Source organism: Melospiza georgiana, chromosome 1 (assembly GCF_028018845.1).
Source record: "Melospiza georgiana isolate bMelGeo1 chromosome 1, bMelGeo1.pri, whole genome shotgun sequence".
NCBI lineage: Eukaryota > Metazoa > Chordata > Aves > Passeriformes > Passerellidae > Melospiza > Melospiza georgiana.
Genome location: NC_080430.1, coordinates 31,407,125 through 31,425,204, shown reverse-complemented (window position 1 = coordinate 31,425,204; position 18,080 = coordinate 31,407,125). Strand labels below are relative to the sequence as shown.

The 18,080-nt window shown below is 39.3% G+C and overlaps 1 protein-coding gene across 6 annotated transcripts in view; it reads left to right on the top strand.

Annotated features, from left to right (window-relative positions):
- The first annotated feature begins 1,341 nt into the window (after window positions 1-1,341).
- TMEM196 (transmembrane protein 196) overlaps window positions 1,342-18,080 on the top strand; it is a 30,418-nt gene continuing 13,679 nt past the window's right edge. For 2 of the 6 annotated variants that reach the window (XM_058019715.1, XM_058019706.1), the window contains exon 1: window positions 12,368-12,687. In XM_058019715.1, the coding sequence (XP_057875698.1) occupies window positions 12,541-12,687 (147 nt within the window). In that variant the 5' untranslated portion in view covers window positions 12,368-12,540. Of the gene's footprint in view, window positions 1,366-12,367; window positions 12,706-18,080 lie in introns of those variants that run through there. The other 4 variants (XM_058019696.1, XM_058019677.1, XM_058019724.1 and 1 more) reach the window with 3 other exon arrangements.

Genomic DNA, 18,080 nt, shown 5'->3' with positions numbered 1-18,080 from the left:
AAACCATCTGCAGCCACACTAAGCTTCTAGCCAGACTTGGGCATTGAAAGGAATTGGTGTCATTTTGATTTGAGGTTATGATTTGCTCAGAAATCAATCAAGAACGAGATTAGCTGACGATGTAATGGTAAATTATAGTCAATACATAGACAGATGGAACAAGACCACAAGATCCAAAGGGTCTGGGGGATGTGGGCCAAACCACTAAACAGGCACCAAGTTCAGGGGTGAAATTCTTCCCATTGTGAGTATGCCCTGCTCCTGCCAAAGTTGGTGGGAGCAGCATGTCTACACTGCAAGGCAGTGTGTTTGACAGTGATGTATTTCTACAAATAAACCTTTCTTGCGTTATTTTATAATATTGTTTGGTACTGTGGTTTTTGTATTGTTTTGGTGTTTGTTGTTGTTTGTTTGTTTCTAGGGTATTTTTTAATAAGCCTGCAAAACTGCAGAATGTTGAGAAAAGAAATATTGAATGAAATCCTGGTTTCACTGAAGTCGTTGGGAAAATTCCTATTGACTTCCCCAGGGTCAGCTTCACTCTTCAGTACTGTCCCTTGTATATTTTTGCTTGGTGACACCCAAATAAAATGTGCTTTGCTTACAAATCAAAACATTTTTTTATAAGCTGCTAGCACTTTCAGGGCAGCATGGTAGATGAAATACAAGCTGTGCTCTTCTCTGCATCTCCTATTATTACCTGTCATAAAGAATCCACAATTAGGGTTTAGCTAGCAATTTTGCTGCTGATACACAAAGCAGATAAAAATCCAGATTGTTCTTCCAAATCTGTTTTAGCTCTATGTCACTGATACAAATAGCTTGTAGTGGTGAAACAGTAAGCAAATATTTACTTTCATCTATGTTGCCAGATAAGATGCCCAATGAAAGAGGAGGGATGGATTCCCACACAGCAGAAAATTAATATATTCCACAATGTTGCTGTCATTGAATTTTTAAAATCTTCCATTTGGGTTTACTGCAGCAGCTATTCCAGTGTACCTGATCTTGGCAGACATTTTAGAATTACTTCAGGGACAGCAGGATCAAATCTTTGAGAGCTGACACCAGTTCCTGCAGACACACACAGGAAGAAACACATAAATTATTTTTTCAAACAAATGTGACTTTAAAGAACACAAATGGAAGAACAGTAGTCAAGATCACAGCATTGGTATTTCGAAAATACCATAGTAATCTCTTGAAAATTTTTTACCAGCCTTGGAGATAGAAATGGAAGATGAGAGAGAATGAGTAGGAATGAGTAGGGAACAAGATGTGATGTTCTGAGTATGAAGAAGGACTATTTTCTCTTTTGCAGATTGACCAGTGGAGCAGGAAATATCTTGTACCTGGCTTGGGATTGTAAGTAAGACAATATCTTTTTGTGTGGAAAACTAATTTTTCAAGTTGTATGAAGAATAGGCAAACTAGTTGGCCTAAACTTAATCTCTCTAGCTGTGGAATAAAACCAGTATGATAAATTGTAGAAGGTGTAAAAAACCCCTTCTTCTTTGAAAGATGCTTCTTTTCTGGGAAGAAATTCTTCTAATTTGATTTCTGTCCTGTTGGAATAAAGTAAAGTTAAAATATTTTCTTCTGTCACAGCAACATCAAGTTGTTATCATTAGAGAGAGAGTAATTTCACATTGATCCACAAAAAACTGGAAAACAAAAGGACTAATAGGAAATAATGCAAATATATAAATTATTTTAATTTTAAAAATTACCAAAATAAAATGCTTTTAATTTTGTTTCTATTTTTTCAAAGGAATAGTTCTCTTAAAATTATTTGACCCTATTTATAGACATTGCTTTTTCTCCTCTTGTTTCTTTTTGCATTACTGTTCAAATAATTTCAAATTGTGATTTATGCTTGCATGGCATAAAAGGGTTGAAGCCAGCGACATCTATTAAAATAGCCTGTGTCATAGATCATGCTATATTTCCCTCATCTGGAGGCATTTTCCTGTGATCTCTTTGAGATAATTTAATTTGAAAAATGTTGTTCTGGAGTTAGAGTACAATGAATTATAGTAATTTGTTTTGGAAACTCAAAAACAAGAAATAACCAGTGCTTTTTTTAATATACTAATTGTTTTGTTTATTTAAATTAAGAAAACTGTATGCCTATGGACCTGTTACTAATTCTCAGGACTATACAGCATTTTCTCTGCCCAGCAGCAAAGATTAATAAAATACAATTTGTAATTAGTTTCTTTTCACACACTTTTGTAAATGGAGAGCAAAGAAATCTAAACCAGAAGGCACTAATGTATTTCCAAATAAGGAAAACCTAATTTAGTGTTTCTCCAGTTAGTTGAAGACCTTTATCATCTTGAAACAAGAAGGAAGTCAGGGACATGGCCCGTTCTCAAGGGCCCAGGTGAGTACCACGAAGCATCTCACAAGGAAACAAAGCCTGAACAGTTGAGGAGCTTCCTTTTAATGAGGATCCTCTCCTGCTGGCAGGCTCTGGGCTGGAGCATCACCATGTCTGTCCAGAACCTCACAATGTTGTGCCCTAGGCGGGTGAGACAGCCAAGCCCTACTGATTCAGAGCTGGAGTGACAACATTGCTGCTTTCTTCTTCCTGACAACAAACGGCGCTGGAGTGAGGCACAGCGCTGACACGAAACAAGAGCCAGCCCCTGAGAAAGGGCCTGCTCTAAATCAATTCAGACAAAGAGAAAAGCACAAGGATTTTTTTTTTCTGTCTTACAAATGGGAAATGTTATTTTCAGGGAATGGCAGATTCTTATTTAATAGACTCAAAACTTAATGGGAAGCAAATATTCTGATTATACTATATACTTAAATCTCCTTATGCTCTGGAAACATAGGTACTATACATGAGCATGTGGTGTAGAAATTACTTACCTCATCACTTCCCCTCATTTTTACATCTGCTAATGACCCACTAGCTTCAGCTAGTCCTGATTCATAGTGACATAAGGGAATAGGAAGCATATATGGATGAGACTTTTTTCATATTTAACTTTAAATATGACTCTGATTGTTGCTCGGTATATTACTAGCCTTGCAGATTTTAATCTGGTGAATTATTTCTGGTTTGGGGATTTCTTTCCAAATTGTGATGCCCTGGGTTTAGTTGGGTTTTTTTGTTTGTTTTTAAATTAACATTAAATAGATTGCGCAACATAGAAATAATTTACCTGTGTTGGTATGCTAAGGAAGATTTCAGTAAAGTGTTTGCTTAGATTGTTAACAAGTCATATCATTTGGTTTATATATTTACATTACTTGAATGCTTAACCAGGGCAATCATATTCTTCTCTGTGAAAATTTTCCCTCTAAATCAGTAACCAGAAAGAGGAACATTCAATAATTTGAGGCAATGATAAAACAAGTATAATATTAAAAAGGACATTGCCTGTAAAAACCTGAATATTTCCCTATATCCTCCAACTTCCCTGTCTTGGTTAGTAATCTGTATCTATAGTGTGTGGAACCTTAAATAAATTATGAATGACAGGACAATCTTCCAGGGGTGAAAATTTTCCCCAAGGCATTATAGCTCTGAGAAATAGCTGACAAAGATGAAGTTGTATCTGGTGTGGTAGGAATTGGTAAATTTAGAAACCTTAATTACTCTGGTGTTAAATATGGGTGAGGATGTTTTTATTAATGTCTATTCCTGCAGGGTAGATTTTTGGGTGATAACTCACTGGTTCAGCTTCACCAGATTTAAAATAGAATAATGCATTCCATGATTAATTTGAAGGCTATTTAAGTCTGTAAATGACAGAAATTTATCTTTTTAATATATGTTGAGTTGCATTTGACCACAATAGCTAGGAACCAAATAAAGCATGCTTATTTCAACAATATTTTATCTTTTCCTCCAATTCCTAAATACCATGTAGCAGGCAGAAACCTATGCTGTTATTTCTAGAGTGCTATAGGAAAGAGATGAGGTAGCATGGCTGGAGGAAACACATCTCTTTATTATATTGAAGTGGCTTCTCTTTCTTTCTTCAAAATATTATTTTCATAAAAGCATCTATTTCTGAACTGTCACCATTTTTATGCAGGCATCTTACAGGCATAATAAAATTTACATTATTTTTTAACTTTAATCTCAAAAATAACTTCAAGATATTTTTATTAATTGTACATACGTTTAACATTTCACTTTCAGAAGGAAAATATTGTTTAAGAGGCATTTCATTTAGATCAAGATAATTTTTGAGAAAAATATACAGTTCAAACATGTAAAAAATTATTCTTGATATGCTTGGGAGAAAAGTCTCATATTGAATGTACTAAAAGGGAAACATCCTCAAATGGTTGGTAGATCATAAAAATGGGTTCCACTTATTTTTTATGGTAGTTAAACCAGTCAAAATAATGTAAAGCATGATCAGTGACATCTATGAGTATGGTTTAAACTGAGAAAATCTGGAACAAAGCTGAGCGAAATCATGCTTTCACAAGAGGAAATCTGTTCAGTCCCAATGCAACAAGAAATACAAAAATCAAATGGGAGTGGTCTCCTAGAGATGGCTGAGATGACCTCAGACCTTCTGAAGGTCTGGTGGGCTCTCTCTCTCTCTCTCAGGAGCACAGTCCCAGCCCTGAATGGAAATGTTAATCCCATGAAAATAACCTGCTCCCTTCCAGCAGAGACATGAGACAATTGGTGAAGGTCTTTTAAATACACATTTTTTAGGTTATCATTGTCTTATTTTAAGGTGTTTTGATTTTTTCCACACACACACACAAACCAACCCTCAAAAATTATTGCGCAGTAATCAGCAATTTTTAAAGTAGAATAAAGTAATCATCATATATAATAGACAATGCCAAAAAATGTATTGGAAACACATATTGGGGAATGAGCTTTGAATAAGATACCAAAACAGCTCTGTGCTCACTTTTCCAAGCTAGAAAGCACCAAGCAGAAGTGAAAATACTACTGTAATATGACAGTTAGAAATTATTACAAAATCGCTATTAGCTAGAACTCATTGTTCTGCTGGTTGGGAAGGTATGAGATCTTTTTGATTGCTCAACTACAGTAATTGCTGCCAGATGGATGCAATTTTAAGATCATTATTTGTAATCCTTCCTGTGCCCTGAGTACTTTATCTTGAAACAATTGCAATTAATATGTTCCTCAGCAGTTTTTTGCTGAGATAAATTCTTTTCTTGCTCACCCAGGTTAAAACAGTACTAAATTAATCATTGAACAATTTAGCTAAGGAACACAGCTTTGTTGGTGGGCTGTTGTTTTTCACATTTAATTAGAAGGAGTCTGAGAGCTGATTAGCTGATACTGTATTCAGTATGATGGTGCAGATCATTAAGAGTCAGATGCAAACCAAAGCACAGTGTCTTGCCTCACCATGTGCAGAGTACTTACCTGAGTAAGCAGACCTCTCCTGGTGTGAAGTATGTCAGTTCTTAGGTGAAAGGAGATTTTGTCTAAGAGACCTGGTATTGTCAGGTATGTGTCTGATCTGACCAAAACATCTGGGAACCAAATGCACCAAGGGCAACCAACATCCCAGAAATATGTCTCTAAGGATGTTTGCTTAAGATATGCTTGCTTTTCAGAGCTGTAAGGCCAGAATTCTAACTTATAATACCTCATCTGTAGCATATATTCTTACAAAGCCCAGATGTGAACTTTACCATGTCTTTCACTTGAGCCAGGGTAACTATGGCTTCTTCCTGCTGTTAGCACTGGTCATTTCTGCACAAGCCCCTAATTCCCTGACACTGATGTGACTGGACAACTTCCCCAGCCAGACTGGGTCTGCTGCTGCTAAACTATCAGCAACCTACAGATAGTACTGGAGAAAAATAATCTGATCTTTATAGACTGACGTAACAGGACTTTAGTCTAGCAATATACCCTGTGTTTTTTCAGGTAAAAAATTGTTTGTAAATGTTGACCAGCAAATACCCATAACACACTGATACCTGATTCAACTTGCATTTCATTCAGCTGTAATTTTTTTATTAACTAGACAAGGAATTGGGTCAGACTACAGATCTTCCATCATTTGTTACAGTAACTAACAATTTGCTGGGTATAGTCCAAGAAAAAACATGAATTCCAGGCATGTTGTTGACAAATCACTCTTTCAACTCTGTGCCCTCTGAGCTTACTATTTTGGACTCTTTCTTCACTTTCCTCATAAAGTGTGGTTTTAATAAAAATTATCATTACAGTTTGGCAGAGAAAATGGGATGATAGAGGCATACGCATTTCAAGGAAACTCTTTTTGTTAACCATTAATTCCTACTTTTGCCTAACTTTGAAAGAATGTGAATAATTAAATTTTAGTCCCTAAATACTTTATTTTTTATTTTAGACTGCTAATGATTTTTTTTGTACTCTACCTAGGACTTAAGAATTTTAACAATTGTTTTTCAAAGAACAATGCCACAAAAGAAAACCTCATTTCAAATCTTCTCAAGTAACAGCTCAGATGCCCCGTGGTCAAGGACTATTTTCAACATAATATATCTCATCACTAGAAAAAAATTACTCTGTGGGAAATAAACTCTGATCTAATTAAAAGAGCTGGTGAAGGAAAAAAATAACCACTCTCCTTATTCAAAAGAAAAACCATCCTGTGAGGCTTCAGATTAGGGCTCTTAACAGGGTTCCCACCAGGTGTTATCTCTTTCATGACTCATCCAAAAAGTATGAGCAGGCAACAGCTGGAGTTTGGACACTGCCTTTTTCTACAGGGTATTGGATGCCAAAAATGGGAGCAGATACTGGTCCTGAGGTTCTTGAGTGCTAGTTTCTGAGTTGGCACCATTCCTGGTCACTGTAGCAGCACAAACTCCTTTCATGCATGGGTTATGTAGTCTGTCAGGACACTTAACATGTGCAGGTCTGTTCTAGACACCTAGGCTGTGCTCACACTAAGGCAAATGTAAGCTTTGGGAATCTACATCATGGAAGCTGTAATGACAATGATTCACAAAGCATATCCAGTGCACATTTGGCTGTACATGTGTTAGATTCACCCTCATTCAAAAAAGTGTTACTCTTAAGGTGAAATCTGAACTCATTTGACAGCTGTACTGTACAAAGGCTCATATTCCTAAGACACCTTCTAACCTTACTGCTTCAAAGTGCTGCAGGATTCTAAAATTCAGTGGGAAATATACAACATACTGAGGTTTTAGTTAGACACCCATTTAACAGCCTTTTAGGTTTAAGAATGCTTTATTACAGTCTTCATTGTCAGAAAATATTTTGACTCCATTTAGATCAGAGGAGTTTAATCAAATCTTGATTTAATGGACTTCTCTGGAATACAAAACTTACTCCAAAAAGGGAAGGGCAGAGACTGAAACATGGCAGGATGTCAGACAGGCTGTGTAAGACATGCAATTCAAAGCACATGTTAATTTACTGTCCTGAATAGACTGTTTTACACATTTTGTTTATATAGCAAGACAATAATGTTATCTCACTTTTTTTTAGTTTTGAACATCACAAATTTGCAGAATAGTCTGAGTTGGTGGAGATGCACAAGTCCAACGGAGATGCACAAGTCCAACTCTTAAGTGAATGGCCCATACAGGGATTTAACCTGCAACCTTGGTGTTATTAGCACCATGCAGTAACCAAACAAAAAGAAGGAAACCAAGTCAGGATTCTTCTTGGTCATTGCACCAAATAAATTATTTGGATTAAAGATTTATGTTCCTTTTTTTTTATTTCGGATCAGTATTCCCAAACAGCAGAGTAAATTGGAGGAGACTCTTGCCAGCACTGACAACAAGAATGTCACTTGAAAACACTCAGTTTGTTGCAGAGGACAAGATGAAAATGGGATGTGCTCAGAAGATGTCAGTGAGATTCTCGTGGCACAGCTAGGGAACTGTATCTGGAACTTCTGTATGCTCACACCTGCTGTGTGAAAAGTGCAGTTTCTTCATGGCTGTAGGCAAGTTTCAGAATGGTCTGAACAAAATGCTCACAGTCTTGGTAGATTTAATAATTATTGAGCACAGTACAAGAAAGCAGCCCATGGCAATGGTTTTTCTCTTTGCTGAGCTGCTATACGCTGATCGGCTCCAAGTGATCACGCTCATCCTCTCTAACACCTCTCCATGGCTCCACAACTTCAGGAGTGGAGCTATGTGATGTACTATAGAGCTGTAGAATAACTTTCTGAAACTATACAAAGTGAAAATGAAACTACGTGCCAAGTACTTTTAGATTAAGTCATCAGATTCTTTTGTGTGTGTTACAAGCCAATGCCTTAATGCTTGATCGAAGAAAAACAGTCGTGACCTAACAAGCTGAACAGTCACTAGAGTGACACAGATCCCAGCTTTACTGGGCCTGAACTACTCATTCAGCAGAAATTGCCTGTGTATTGAACTTTGAACAGACAAAATCAACGACACTCCCTTATTCTTCTCCTGTACAAGTTTTACATGGGGTTTTCTTCCCATTTTAGAACACCAGCACATACTAATTTAGAGTATGAGCAGACTAAGGAATAAAATTTACTGAGTTGATTCTGCACAAAAAAAAAAAAAAAAAAAAAGGAATGCTCTAAGGGCTGTTTCACACACATTTCTATATATAGGATGCAATTGATACAGCTGATTTTAGAATAAAATCAATGGGCAACCCTTCGTAGAACCCAAGGCAGTGTGTCACCCCAAACACTTAAAAGATGTTTGTCAGAGTACTGGTTTTCCTTGGTTTTTCTTCAGTCAAACTGAATTGAAGGGATTCAGGTGACAAAGAAGTGTAAAGAAATGGAATCTGCAAAGTAAGTTGAAAGCATAAAGTACTTGTGAAGAGAAGAGGATTTGCAAGCTGCCCCTGAAGCTGAATTTTTCTACCTCCCAGAGAACATCCTGGTAGAAGTCATTTAGTCTGTGGCAAATATTCAAAGATAGCACAACCGATAAGGCTTGGTACTGACTAGAAAATAAATCCATAAGGTAAAAGAGTAATCCAGCTTCCAAGATCACTCAAAGTTATGTCTATTTGTCCAAAATTGCTATCTTATACCTGCCTATTAATAACACCAAAACTTAGGGAGTATTTCCCCTCTAGGACTGCACCAACTTGTTTCTCATCCTCTAAGCAGCCACAGGATGGTGTACAGTTTCAATTTTATTCACATTTTCCTAGGCCAAATTGGATTCAATGGCCTATGTTCTGATTTAATGCCATAGTACCAGTTCTTATTCATAATAAAAATCTTTACAGTATTGTTTTAGAGACTCATGGAATTAGGAAATCAATAAACTGAACCACTTGAACAGAGTGTACTCAGCTATGAATACATGCTCAGAAGTGTTACACAAAGCTGGTAATTTCCAACAGAGAGGCTATAACCTTGTTGGGGTCTCTTGGTCATGAGAGACATGTAAAAGGGACTAAGTATAAATGAATCTTTTTGCTCTGATTTCTACTTCTTCATTGCCAGTACTATGTCATCCAATCACCCTTCATACTGCTGTATGACTAGATTTTTTTTTGTCATGAACCCTTTTTAAAGTCTCCAATGACAAAAAAAAAAAAAAGAGAGGAAAAAAAAAGTTTTCTTTCAAAGTCAAGAAGAATAAGATTGATGTCTTTTGTTCATGAATCCAACAGTTTAAATTAAAAGATCCAAAGCCCTCATGACTCCAATTAATTTTACTTTGGAGATGGGATTTTAGTATTTGACTTTCTGCTGTTATAATGAAAACTTGCCTGCATATTGAATGATTTTTCCCTTTTCTCCCCCCTTTTTTTTCCCTTTCATCATAGTATTTCTGTTATTGTAGTCACAAATACAGGAAACATTTCAAAAGCAACAAGCTGAGACAGCAAGCAGATAACTTAATATTGCAAGGATGTAAGCATATGCTGAAATGTATGCATGAAGAGTCCCATGTGTAAAGTTAATTGCCTAGATTAGCACATAATGATGATGCAGCACCATAGTACACAAGTTACATGGACAAAGACTGTACTTTTCATTTTAAAAAGGTAGTGATTAAAACTTTATGCTTCCTTCCTGTCTTTATTTAAAAGGGTGCTCCTCCTGAGCAGTCATTAACTCTGGCTATGGTCTTGCTCAACTCTTCACCTCTCTGTAGCCTGCTGATTAGAAAGCAGGCACCCAGGGCACTTCCTCTCCTGCTGTTGGACTCCAGTTTTATGTCTCTGTTTTATTAACTGTTGCATGAAGTGATCTCCATCTAGGGCACACTTTTCACAAGGTCCCTTTCCCTCCATCTTTCTGACAGCTTATTATGACTGAAGTGGAAATGTTACATAAAACAAGCTGTTTATGGAAATCTTATTTCTGTCACATGAGCTCTATTCTGATGTGACAGGCTCTCTATCTGGCTGCAGGCATTAAATATATTAATTATGTCTGTCATTATGCAATTCCCCTCTTATCACCACTGGATTTTAAAGACCTAGTAAAATGTACTCTGAGAAGTAAAATCATTGCACCTTAGCACACTTCAGCGTTTATAACAATCTGACATAATAAGGATACTGTCATTGCAGAAACACCTTCCTACACCCATGTGGGTACTTGAAAATCTGTGCTTTCTCCATCCTCCTACATAAATATAGTAGCTTAGGAACTTTTATGCTGTGCCTTGATTTTAAATGATAAGAGATGTCAGGTAACATTTAAAACATGAGAGATGAAAAGGGGCAATTCAGCTTTAACTATAACAGAGCTTTCCTTTAGATGTAGCCAACTGTTCTGCTTCTGTGAAGTGGGAAAAGTGTGAGAAAATATGAAACAGATTAAGTATTAAACTAGAAAGCATTAAGATCCTGTCTCAGGACCTCTTACTCTTGTTCTTGGATACCTAAAAAGCATAAACACCGTATGGTGACAGACTTGGATGCCAATCTATCTCCACTAACCGCAATTAAGTATTGAAGATTTCTACAAATGAGAACTAAACTCTGACCTGCAATGGTGGATCCAACCTTCCCAAATGTATATAATATCTATTCTCAAAACACAAGATAGGTTGTGAAGTCCAAAGGAAAATATTCAATCAGGACCTTGCTAATCCTATGCTCTTGCTAACAAATTGCACCATGAAATACTGGACAAATCTAGACTGCCATTCTGGATTCTGACATCTGAGTGTTGGATTTACATGCAGGTTAAGAATTGCAGATTTTTTGATAAAAGTAAAGATTCCATATAATTTTTTTGTTGGAGTAGAAAACAGCATGTATATAGAGGAAATAATTAAATCCTGCAGGATGCCAATATTTTTTGAATCCTGGTACAAACTTGGGAGATATAATTGTCTATTATTTTGCCCTCTTCTTAAGGTAAATATCCAAATGTTGGTGATCCATATTTAGGAAAGCCAAGGTGCTAGATTGAGTGTCTGTGTGTTACCATGTTGTGCAGCACATCTGGATTGTAAAACTGTAGTCAGAGTGGCAAAATATCCTCAGTATCTAAGCACAGTAATAAAGACTGGTACCAAGCAATCCAGCAAGGCTCAAGTTAGCAGCCCTGAATCTCTTGTTCTATTTTCCTTTATTGCTTATTTGCTTTGGGACTGACACAGTTCTGGCCATTGTGAGTGACAGGAATGGCTACAGAAATCGCCTATTTTGGCAGTAGGGTTCTGCAGAAGACCAGAGTCTTGCAGTGGTGAGACACAGCATACCCTTTAACTGATACAAGAGGAAGACGAGCTTCCTCCTGAATTTTGACAGCAGCACCTGGGAGCGGGGAGGCCTGCGGACCCCCACTCCGAGCAGGGTCAGCTCTCAAGCGTCCGCCTGCGGCTGGCATCGGCTCCCGCGTCCCGCCGCCAGCCCGAGCGCCGCGGGACGGCGGAGGTGTGCGAGCGAGCGAGCGAGCGAGCGAGAGCCGTGCCGGGCGGGGGAGGACCGGCAAGGTGCCGAGCCCTTGGCCCGGGGCGGGGCTGCCGTGCGCCTTGCCCGTGCATTGGGTCTGCATTCATACATAAGTATAGCCGGGCTGGGCTCGCCACACTCCTCTACCCCCCGCCCCCCAGCCCTGGAAGGGAAGGGGGAGAGAAACAAGAAGGGAGGGAGAAAAATCCCGGTGAGGTCATTCCAATGAGAGCGCAGGAGGAGAGCGGACAAGGTCGACTTTCCCGGCGGAGGCGCAGCCCTTAGGAGCGCGGAGCCGCGCACCCACCGCCGGCCCGGCACCTTGGAGAGCTCCGCCGCGCCGGGGCCGCGCTCGGGGCCGCGCCCGGGGCCGCGCTCGGGGCCGCGCTCGGGGCCGCGCTCGGGGCCGCGCCCGGGGCCGCGCTCGGGGCCGCGCTCGGGGCCGCGCTCGGGGCCGCGCTCGGGGCCGGCGCGGCGCTGCCTGCGCGGGGCCCGGCGGCGCCGGGGCCGCCCCGCCGAGCCTCGGTAGCGCCCCCGGCCGCGGATGCGCCGCTCCGCCCCGGCTGCCTGCGAAGGAAGAAAAGTTTGGGGGCGACTTAGGGCCGCGGGAGCGCCCGAGGAGCAGGAGGAGGATGCGCGGTTTCCCCGGCTGATCGGGAAGGAAGGATGACCGAGGGAGGATGTGCACCAGCAGCCAGATCATCGGGAGCCTCCTGGTGCTCTCCGTGCTGGAGATAGGGTTAGGGGTGTCCAGCGTGGCCGTGGGGGCGGTCAGTTTCAGCCTGGTCCTCACAGAGCATAAACCGCAGCTGGGAGACTCTTCTCCGGTATGGAGCGGGGTGTGTGTACGTTAGCCATTTCACTCTCTCTTTAACTCTTTATGGTGATGATCAGACCGTGCGAAGGCATCCCCTTTTCCCTTCCCTTCCCTTCCTTTCCCTCCCGCGAGTGCATGCTGCGCCGGCCGCGCCGGGTCCATTTCCGATGTGCTTGGGGTACGCTCTGCGGGGCGAGGGGCAGGCGCGGCGGGGACAGATGTGCGTGTGTGCTGGGCGGCGGGAGACCTCTTCTTTCTCGCTCCTTTGCGTTTTTCAGTCTTGCTGTGAGCAATTGAACTTTCTCTGAACCCCTCCTCACACCTGGGGAAGCCCGATGCTTGGCGTGAAACCCGGGCCGTAGCTTACGGTCTTTAAATTGACGGCGCGTTTTGCTTTTTCAAAAGAACAGCCCTGTCCATGATGAAGAGACTGTCAAAAGGTGCTTTAAATTAATGTCAAGGGTATGTCAGCTGAGTCCTGAGTTTTTGGAGGAAAAATAGAAAGAAGCGTTGGGAAAGAAAAGGAGAAGGATGTTCTCATGTACTGGATGCCCTGAGCTTCTTGTAAAATGAACAAAAAAAATGAAAACCCAGTAATGGGTTAATAGAAGCAGCATGTTCTTATCAACAGATCATTTCTCACTTCTCAAAAATAATTCTTATTTTTCCAGTTTGAGATATGCATGTTTCTAGGAAGAATTTTCCTCCAAATGGTTATTTATATTTATGAAAGAATAGGAAATGTTGAATATTCAGTCTAAACATGAGTGGGCATTTTTGAAGTCCAAAGCTGGTTTTGGCCAGCTTGTATTGTACAGCAGTATTTCTAAAAGGATTGTTTGCTTAGCTTCAGATAACATGATAAATGTAAAACACTCTTGATTATTCACCAGCATTACCTCCTCTAATTTATAGATTAATTCAGACAAAGTGCTTCATGTAATATTCTCCCTGTCAATAATTATTAATTATTGACAGCAGTGATAAATATTTTTGGCAGTATATAAGCACACATATAATTCTGCACTGCAGAACAGGTAGGTGAGAAATGAAAATGAAGACTAGCTCAGACAGGTAATGACATTACCAGGCCAACAGGTAATGATATTATCAAAATCACTTCAAAAAGGGAGGTTTCTGATCATTGTAAATGAAGAAAAAATTACTTAAAACCACATGTCTATCTGAAGATTTAATGGCAAAGATCAATTTCCTGGGTTTCACTGAGGTCAAAGAGCTTTGATCAGTCAGTGAGATCAGTATTTTATGCAGTGGTTGCATTTTGTGACAATGCTATCACAGCTGATATCATTTCATGACGATGCACATTTCCTGCATAACTGCCTCATTCATGTTTATGCTGTTACCCCAGAGTTTGTACTAGGCATAGAGTAAGAATCTGTTATGTTAGATGTTGGCTTTCAAGGACATTATAATCATAGTAAGAGACAGATACAGTGTAAAAGGGTGTAAGCGAGTATGGAGAAAAAACAAACCAAAACTGAGTGGTATAACAGGTGGTTGTCTTAACACACCAGCAGTCTGGCTGATTTAGAGCTGTTCATAGGTAGAGTTTTAGAGAGCAATAAGACAGAGAACAGTGAAAAGGTTTTGCAGATATTTATAGGAAATTATTCCCATATGTGAGTGCAGAAGCAGGTGAGGTAACCCAAAGGGACTTGTTAGCAAATGTAACAAGTGCGCAAAGGATGCCCACAACCAGAGCCTGCAGAGGCAGACATCGGGTTCTGGGAACTGAGCAAAAACTGCAGGTTGAATAGGCAGAGAGAGGCCTCAAAGAAAAAGCAGAGTGGAAGAAGGAACCTCATGCTTCATGTAGCAGAGGAAATTACAAAATCAAAGTGATGTGTAGAGTTGGGTGACATGTTTCTAGAGGCTGACTTACTTTTCATTGAGCTAAAGATCTGTGGTGTAAATTGTCATCATTATACCACTCTTGTTGTACTACTCTAGCAGTTCAAACTGTGAGGTTGCATTCTTCTGACTAGGGGACTAGCAGGTGAGGCAGGCAGGCCAAGAAAGGGGCCAGAGATTTGCTGTTCTCCAGGGATACTTAGGGCCATGGGTAACTACTTTCAAATTTAAACAAGTGGACAAAGGTTTGTTTGGACAATCCTGAGGATTGTCCTGATGCAGAAGTGGCATAAGCCTCCTTTCTGCTCACTGTGGCTTACACTGGGCTCGTGTTGCTGGTATTAAAGGATATGTCTTGCATAAAATATGTTATTTTTTTTCCAATTCACACCCTTGAATCAGGGTTTTCCTTTGAGAAGTGAACATTAAGGAACAGAAAAGGACATTAAAGAAAAACTAATTCTTTGACATGTTAGATACAAAACACTTAAGTTGAACAGTGTCATTCCTCCTGTTGCAATTTACTTGGAAATGCACAGAAAACCTTTGACCCTGTTCTATCCTTTTATGTGAGTGGAACTCAGCAGAGACCCAAGTTCATAAGGAAGTAGATGAAGATAGCATCACCATGGAAACCTTAACCTGAATTTCTAAAATTTGGGCATCTTAAAAATCATGCACATTCTATCTTCTATACTTGTTTCCCTATGATGGTTTGCACTTGACAAATGTTAGCTTTTCTATTAAAAGAGTTGTTCTTATTGTTCACTGCTTCCATTCAGACAGATTATTTACTAACATACCTAATTTTAACCGTATGAATTCCATCCATAGCATTATGGACACAAGTGAAGTTAAGCATGGGCTGAAATACCCTGATCATTGCATGCCCTGCGTTATGTATAAGCAAGCCAGGGAAAGTAGAGTGTACCAGAATGAAGAAATTGAAAGCCTAGGCAATATCTGTATCCAAAAATACATAAAAATGGTAAAAAGAAGTTTCAAATCTGTTGTTCTCATTGGAGCTGAATTGGATTGAGATAGTACAAGTTGTTTAAAAAGTAGCCATAAGAAAACAACTGAAGGTGTGACTGTCTTCTCAAATTATCTGGAGCATGTGAAGACAACTAACCAGTTTACATCATCACCAATCTGTTCTTTTTAAAATAGGCCATGGCTGTTAAATTGAAAAAAATGCTAAAAACTAAAACAAGCCCACAATAAAAACAGTCCCGAATATCCTGAAGTGCACATGTTGGTGATCTCGAAATTTTCTTTCTGTTTGTTGTTTGTATTGGGATAAACTATTCTACAGGCTGTAACCAGTGTCTCCCAGATTTCTTTGTTTCCCAGAAACTGAGGGATATTTCTGAAATCCACCATTTCCAATTCAGTTATATGACGTACTATAGAATAATTCAACCAATGAGAATGCTGAACCACTAACAATAACATAGCAAGAATGACAGCATCCATAGCAAAGGCTTTTGCACAAACAACAAAAGTCAGAAGATAATAAACCAAAAGGTATTCACAGCTATTTTTTTTAATGGTCACATGCTTCTCCATCTATATTTAGAACACAGTGGTTTCATCACTCTCACTATCAGTAGTGAATAGATATTCACGTACACACACATACATTTGTGTAATTTATCCTCATTTATTCTGCAGTGGTGAATAAATCCTTGCTGTAAATGAGTCTCCCTCACAGAGAGAGAGAGAATGAGAGACAAAAGCCACATCTTTAGACAAATATGCCATCTATCTTCATATGCAAGAGAAATACTCGATGATTCACTTATGGCTATGCCCCTCAAGAGTAATAATTTCTTCCCTTATAAAGGCAAATATCTGAATGTACTTGAGAGATATGCACTTTCTGTATGTTGGTCTGTTTGCCTGTCTGTAGATAGAGGCAGAATTACTGTTTCCATGATTTGTGATTTTATCACAGGGGAAGTCTGCCTGCCCATTAAAAATCTGCATTTGGCTACAGAAATTTGTTCCAAGTTGGCACTTGAAATATTTGATTTAAATTACTTTAATTTTTTTGATCAAGATTTGAAGGAAAAGGAAAAGTGTCAGTCCGTATGGACTTTCCCAGAGCAACAAAACCTTTTTAGACTGTTAAATCAATGTTGGTGGCCTGAAATTTTAAACCACTAGATTTTACATATAGATTTTACTGTTGCCAAGTTTCCTTTGGAAAGAACAGTCAAATTTTTTTTTTTTTCAAAAACAGCACTAAAAAAAATCACATTATTGTTTAGCATGCAGACAAAATGCAGATGTGATCCTACTTTATTTTAACATATGCATTGCATTTTCATCAAACTGACCATATTTCTGTCTGGCTCCCACTCGTGATGAAATTAATCACAGGACTTTCAGTGAGCTCAGTAGAAGCTGGAAAGAGTTCTGTACCTATAGATAGGGAAGGGCATATCAAGGGTGGAAGCTTCTTGCCTTGCATGGAGCCAGGACAATTCACTGAATTCAGCTGAGGTCTTCCAGTAGGGTTTTTTGTGATTTGCAGACTCCAGAGGCACATACAAACCTGGAAGAAGTTCCATGCAACTCCTGAGTTGTATTTAGTGGATCTGTTGTATATAGACTGACTTAAGCATATGCTTAAATGTTTTACTACCATAAGACTGTAGTTCACCTGCAGGGAAGAATCTGTCATTTATTACTTTTTTGAGATGTAAGCAGTCACACTGTAAACCAAATGCTTGATACAGAACAAAAAACCAAAAAGTATTATTTGTATTTGTTATTCTGATAGGCTCTAAACAAACAAAAAGTAAACATTATTATTTTGTGCTGATAATTTAAGGGTTTTTAGAGATGGATGGAGGTTTTTTGAATCACCAATGTCAGATTCAGAAACACACTTCTTAATTTCCTTGATTGTTTCTAAAAGCCATTCCCCATTTTTAAAGCATGTCTGTAGGTCTATAATCAGATGAGTGGAAACACTAATCACAGGGACTGGGATAGAATTTAAACTGCTTGAATATGTCTTGAATCAGTGGGAAGGGCAGCAGCACCTGATCTGATAAGACCCAACAGCACACTGCCAGACAAGGTATTGGCTCAGATTGGACATGATTTAACACTGTGCCTCAGTTATAACTAAGCCTCCCCTCTCAGCATGACAGATTTGGTGAGACACAAGGTTGGGTTTTGGCAATGCTGCTGCTTCTAGTTCTGAGTCTGGATGCCTTTCAGACAGCTAGACACTGCTGTCCCCACCATCACTTGCATGGGACAACAACCTCATTAGAAGTTTCCATCCTTCTTTTGCAAAAGATTATTGGCATACCTGATACCTAGGCATACCTGGTAATAGGTATACCTGGTACCTAGGCTTGATCTTCTTGCCTGCTGTAATTTTTATTTAGTTTGATGTCTTTGTTTTCATTAGTAGATTCTGTGCCCTTTATGTCTGTGCTGAGAACATTTAATCCTTGTTCTGAAATACTGCTTTGAATAAGAGTTACAGTTAGAGATATCTGCTTAGTT